The sequence below is a fragment of the Molossus molossus genome, unplaced genomic scaffold (assembly GCF_014108415.1).
Source record: "Molossus molossus isolate mMolMol1 unplaced genomic scaffold, mMolMol1.p scaffold_m16_p_19, whole genome shotgun sequence".
Lineage (NCBI taxonomy): Eukaryota > Metazoa > Chordata > Mammalia > Chiroptera > Molossidae > Molossus > Molossus molossus.
Window position 1 is genome coordinate 17518583 of NW_023425354.1, and position 6518 is coordinate 17525100.

Below are 6518 nucleotides of genomic sequence, written 5' to 3' on the forward strand. Positions count from 1 at the left end.
TACTAAGACAGCATTTACCTTTTCACTCTTATTCTCTCACAAGTGTACAGTGAAATCAGAGCCAACATGATGTGATGATATCGTCAGTGAAATATGTCCTTGTATATTGTATTTTTTTAGATTTCTCAGTTTTGATTTCTAATATGGTAAATATTAATAGATATAACCCATAAAACAAAAGTTGTAGAGGTCACCAACAACTCTTAAGGGTATACAAAGAAGTGGGCGGGGCTGTGACCAAAAAAATGGAAGACCCACTACCTTATAGGATTGTTATGAGAGGTAGAGATAAGTTTCCAATACCATGCAGAGCGATAGTAAGTGCTTAATAATTAGCGATTGTATATATTTTATCTGATTTTACAAAGCAGAAGAAAATATATTTGTAAAACTCCTTAGGGCCATATTGTTTTAAACTGAATCTGACCTAAATCACCTTTCTACAATTTGCTAAGTTCCTACATGGTAATTTACATTTTCAGGACATTGCTGCATTTTTAGGGCTTGGCATTGAGGAAGACAAGACTGTAACTTACTGACTACATAATAGGAAATGAAAAGTAGCCAGTCAGGACTCACTGTCCTTTACCTTTATTTGGGCACTTGTGAAGGTGGCTTCAAAGTTAACATTTGGTGGCTGGTTTAACATGTGGCATTTAGATTTTATGATTCTTTCCTTCTCCCTTTGACAGGTTCACCTTCCTCATCAAGAAAAAATGGAGCCAGCTGTCCCTCCAGCAAAAACAGCAGCCCTAACAGCAGCCCTCGGACTTTAGGGAGGAGCAAAGGGAGGCTCCGGCTACCCCAGATCGGCAGCAAAAATAAACTGTCGAGTAGTAAAGAGAACTTAGATGCCAGCAAAGAGAATGGGGCAGGGCAAATTTGTGAGCTTGCTGATGCCTTGAGCCGAGGGCACGTGCTAGGGGGTAGCCAACCTGAGCTGGTCACCCCTCAGGACCACGAAGTAGCTTTGGCCAATGGATTTCTTTATGAACATGAGGCATGTGGCAATGGCAATGGCTACAGCAATGGTCAGCTTGAAAACCACAGTGAAGAAGACAGCACCGATGACCAAAGAGAAGATATTCATGTTAAGCCTATTTATAATCTGTATGCAATTTCGGTAAGTGGTTGTATGGTTTTCAGAATGATCTGCATTTTTTAGAGGACTGTTTGTTCATCTTTGTTCATTCATTATTTTTTAAGGCTTGCTTATTTCCTAGGCATTGGGCTTGGTGATAGACAAAATTAGCAGTAGGTATCTTGGCCTTCTGGATAAAATCCAAGGCGCTCACAGAGTAATGTGGGGGATAGTCGCATAATCATTATAGCTGGACTCACACGTTCAAGTTATTCACCCTTGTGTGTTCCTAAGGAATTTTTGCTTTCTAAAAAATTATTACAACTACAAAATATTTAGATTTGGAGCTTTGAATTTAGTTAGTTTTTTTTGGGGGGGGGGGGAGGGTTAACTGATTCCAAATTTTTCGTTCTTAATCACCTAAGTAAGTGATTAGTGTTTTCCTGATCAGATCCTAATTGTGTCTGCTGGCCAGAGTACTGTTAACTAACATACCTTCACTTTCTTCTCTCTTACAGTGCCATTCAGGAATTCTGGGCGGGGGCCATTACGTCACTTATGCCAAAAACCCAAACAGCAAGTGGTACTGTTACAATGACAGCAGCTGTAAGGTAGATATCCCCAATCTTTGAATAAAAGAAACAGAAATGTCAACAATTCTAGGGGGTATTTTTTGAAATAATGGACTTTCTCCTATGTAGGAGTAGATATTTTTGTTAGAAGCAGTATGTAGATGCCTTTAGTATTAAAGGAACAAAACTGAAATGGAGAGGAGAGAATGAAAATATGAGTAGTAAGGGGAAAGTATTGGTTAATGAGAAAAACTTCTTATCTTTTGAGCTATTAGAATTTGATGGGGGTTTTGGGGTCATTCTTTTAAATGTGTCAGAATATTTCTCCTAAAACAAACACTGAAAATAATGGGGCTTATTTTGGGGGGCAGGTATGAGACAGCCAAAATATTAAGCTAATTGGAAGCAAACAGGTTTAGTAATTGAAGAGGGTTGGTCCTCCCTTTCGTGGCACGGATTAAGAGCCAGCAGAGTGATGGCTTTTTTATTAAAGGTATTTCTTGTCCCTTCAGGAACTTCACCCTGATGAAATTGACACCGACTCTGCCTACATTCTTTTCTATGAGCAGCAGGGGATAGACTATGCACAATTTCTGCCAAAGATTGATGGCAAAAAGATGGCAGACACAAGCAGCATGGATGAAGACTTTGAGTCTGATTACAAAAAGTACTGTGTGTTACAGTAAGCTACCACTCTGGCTGCTAGACAGGCTGGTGGTGAGGGAGATGACTCCCTGTAGCTAACATTTGGCAAAAGCGTCGCTGAAAGGCAAACTAAATGTAGTTATTTTATCCTGTGACCCTGAAGCACAAAATAAACACCCTAATTAAAATAGCAGTTAACATAACAGTAGTGATAATTTTGTTTGGAAGTATCTCACACAAGTTCTCTGGAAGAGAATTTCAGGCAGAGTTCACCATTAGCCTGTAAACAAAAGGGTTTGGCACCAGCCACCTGGGACCAAATAAGAATTAAATTGTGCTTGTCCAGATGTGAACAAATATGTAGTGAGTATAGAGTTTACCAATAATCATAACAAAATACTAAGAATTTCCTTGGAGTCAAAGTAAAACAAAAAATTATACTGTTGTCTGAGGACGACATGATATGCTACCTCCTTTTTCCTGAAGTTTTATTCCATTGTATTGACAAGATGGAGAAAGCAAGATCATGAAGGTGTGCAAAGGATTCTTATGGCATGGATGTAGATTTTTCCATTTATTTTTTAAAGTATTTTCCTGCTCTTTTTATATCTTTCTTGCTTTTTGTTTTTGTTGTGTTTGTGTTTGAGACACAACCAGTCATGGTGGCAGAGCCATATATAGTAGTCAGTCTGAAAGGGAGAGTCTCTTAAGGGCTGTGTGCCTTCTACCCAGGGCCTTGGTTGGGAGACCCTATAAAGAAAAAAAAAGCATCCTGGGAAATCCAGCTAAAATGGCCTTCCAGATAGAGGCATCTTACTTTGGAGGATACTCAAAGTGTCCTCAAGAATGTGTTCCACCCCCGCTGCTGAGTGTGATAGGGAAGTTGCCAATATTTGCACCATCTTCACTTGCACATGTTGCACAAAGAGCTTCTGAGAAGGAAAAGGGCGTCAAAGCTAAATGGTGTTTCACAACTAGTGGTTATTTTTCTCTGTTTCTTTGTTTTGCACTTTAAAAAAGGAGAGAGTACATACAAATGAACTTTTCAAAACTTGCTCATATTTGATGGCTATAAGGGCTATAATTAACTTGAATGGGGTATTTTCCCCCATCATATTCAGTTTAAAAACAAAACACATCCCAAACACTGATAGTGTGTATTTTTAATGAAATTGGTGGTTTTAAAAGTATACTTCTGTTTTGTTTTGTTTTGTTTTGATTTGTTTGCATGTCCAATTATTTTATTTAATTTTTTTTGGTGTTTGTCTTTTTTAAATTTCACAGTAGTAGTAGTCATCAAAAGTTATGTTTCTTTGCTCACTTTATTTTTTCTCTGATAATTCAAGACTGGAACAAAAATATAAATGTTATTTATTTCAGGCAGCGTTTCTTTTTCTTGAGTTGTTATGAAAATATATATTCAAGGTAAATATTTCACTTTTTTTTTATTCTTTTTGTATGCATCTGGACCTGGAAGTTGGTTCTCATTAATTATCAGATTCCATTTCCCTTTCTTCCTCATAGATACGAGGTACCAGTGTAATTCAGCATTTGTGTTCTGATATCTGAGGCCAGTTGCTCTCCAGTTCTCATAGCACTTGGAAAGGTTATCTAAATGCTTTCCTAAGTTGAAACCCTGTCAGAAGACTATAACTGAAGTAGGAAGGACTGGCCTAAATGCTATAATGTGATGAAGTCAGACAAAATGCTGACTTTATACTTTCATGATTTTCAGTATATAAAATCTGTCCATTTCTACCTGAACAAGTCCCATGAAAAAAATGGAAGATTTTAAGTAATTTCCTTACAGATATTTTATTTAAACAGGTAGCACAATCTACTAATGTTGTTTGATCTATGTTTGTTATATTGGTTGTAATTAATTTTTTTAATTCATGACTAGGAGAAAATTTATTAAATTAACTATTAACTCCATTCACCTTGTAAATTACTGTATAAAACTTGTTGACAATGCACTGACTTTAGAAATATGTTAATGTACATAAATAATAGTGTAAATAATAGAGTGTTGATGTACTGAAATATGAACTGTATAAAAAAAGTATTGGTAATTGTATATGGAGTGTATCCGTTTATCTGTAACTATTATCCAAACAAATTAAATACTGTGGATGCATCTTTGTGTTGTTTTTCCTCTATACAATTAAACACCAAAAAAGTCCAGTTCTTCAGCCTTTCTCTCTAATCCTGTTTTAATTCCCGTGCTTGAACAATACCTACCTGACTTAGAGAGTAGATGCTCCATCTCTGAAAGAATGGAAACTGTGTTGGATGTAGAACAAAATACCTGCACTGACCAGGTAAATTAATTTAAACTTGGCTCACCTTCCTGTTAGAAAATTATTTGGAAGGCATTGAAGGGGGTAGGGGATAAGGGTAGAGAGCAGGTGATGAACTGAGAATTGATGAGAGAGGTCTTATATTAGCTTTCATGCACATTAAGAGATAAGGTGAAGAAGAGTAAGACCTCTCATTTGTGTAATGTCTTAAAGTGATTCTGGATTTCTGAGGGTCTGTCTCTCTGGAAGGTCTCCAAAGGGGCATTCAGCAGTGTTGAGAAGGGTCAAAGGTTTAGTCCTTCACCCTCGGTCCCTGTTTGTTAACATTTAAAATTAGAATACCCATCTCTCAGGCTTATATTAAGTAAACAAAGTATATAAATGCCTGGCACAGTTTCTTGGTAAGTGCTCAATGAATTGTAAAATCCTATCCCCATGAGATTCAATCTGTTTTGCAAAGAGATTGTTTTACTCTGCTGCTATACTGATGCTAAAAGACTTTAATAACTCTGCTCACTTTCTCCTAAAACAGAAATACACATTAAAAATGTATAGCATGAGCCTGGCTGGTGTGGCTCAGTGGACTGAGCGGGCCCAGTTAGCCAACTAGTCAGGGCACAGGCCCATGTTGGGGGCTTGATTCCCCCATAGGGGGTGGTGCGGGAGGCAGCTGATCAATGTTTCTTCCTCACATTGATGTTTCTCTCTCTCCCTTTCTCTCTAAAAAATCAATAAAAACATATGTTTAAAAAATGTATAGAATGAAACGTTCAATCAGCAGCAATTGTAGCTTGTTTAAGGAAATGAACAAACAGAAAAAGGATCCAAAAAGTCATCAGAAAGCACAGCTTCTAAATTGCCAGCCTGTGTCTCTAGCTTTTTAAAGGCAACCTTGAAAAGGACCAGCTTATGGAGAGGGGTAAGCATTTTGTTTTGTTTTTGTTTTTGTTTTTGTTTTTGTTTTTGTTTTTGTTTCTGAATGACCCTGTAAATTGAGAGCAGCCCTCTGTCTCCCAGCCTCTCTGGCTGAGGGTCACAATTCTACATGGAATCTCCACCACATGGTGGCATTGCTCACTGTGGGATTCTTAATGGCAGATCCCATTGAATTAGAGCAAGTAGTTGAATTGCCACATTTTCCCCAACTCTTTTTTTTTTTTCTTTTTTATCCTCAACCTAGGATATTTTTCTACTTATCTGTAGGTAGAGAGAGAGGGAGAGAGAAACATCAATGTCAGAGGGACACATTGACTGGTTGCCTCCTGCATGACCCTAAACAGGGCTAGGGACGAACCACAACCTAGGTACGTGCCCTTGGCTGGAATCAAACCCAGGACTCATTGGTCTGAGAGCTGACACTCTATCGCTCAGCCAAATGGGCCAGGGCTTCCCCAACTCTTTTAAAGATGAAATATAGACTTTTTTTTTACTAGGCCACAGCCAGAATGTATAGCTTAAGGAACAAAGATCCCAGTTTTCCTTGTTGTACCATCTGGTTCCTTAGTATTGAAATCACAAAGTTAAAAATGCACACACCTCTAGGATCAGAGACCCAAGACAGAACAATAAAAGAGGCTGTCTGGCCCTGGCCGGTTTTGCTCAGCAGTTAGAGCGTCAGCCTGCGGTCCAGAGAGACCCAGGTTCAGTTCCCACTAAGGGCATGTACTTCGGTTGCAGTTTGTCCCCGGCCCTGGCTGGGTTGTGCAGGTGGCGGCCACTCGATGTGTCCCTTTCACGTTGATGTTTCTCTCTCTTCCTCTCCCTCCTGCTCTGTCTGAATAAAAAAAATAAAAATAAATTTACAAAAAGGAAAAATGTCCTTGGGTGAGGATAAAAAAAAAAGAGGCTGTCTGTAGGTTTACCAAACTCCTAAACAATGGAAGCAAGATCGTAAATAAGAGTGCAAGCACTGCAAACAGA

General features: G+C 38.4%; 1 protein-coding gene across 30 annotated transcripts in view; it reads left to right on the plus strand.

Annotated features, from left to right (window-relative positions):
- The window catches only part of USP32 (ubiquitin specific peptidase 32), a 160951-nt gene extending 155454 nt beyond the window's left edge, over positions 1-5497 (plus strand). For 23 of the 30 annotated variants that reach the window (XM_036267903.1, XM_036267915.1, XM_036267908.1 and 20 more), the window contains 5 exons: positions 693-1123; positions 1600-1692; positions 2166-2320; positions 3679-3723; positions 5359-5497. In XM_036267903.1, coding sequence (XP_036123796.1) covers positions 693-1123; positions 1600-1692; positions 2166-2320; positions 3679-3723; positions 5359-5482 — 848 coding nt within the window. In that variant the 3' untranslated portion in view covers positions 5483-5497. Of the gene's footprint in view, positions 1-692; positions 1124-1599; positions 1693-2165; positions 3259-3678; positions 4101-4548; positions 4571-5358 lie in introns of those variants that run through there. The other 7 variants (XM_036267923.1, XM_036267917.1, XM_036267922.1 and 4 more) reach the window with 5 other exon arrangements.
- The last annotated feature ends 1021 nt before the right edge of the window (positions 5498-6518 follow it).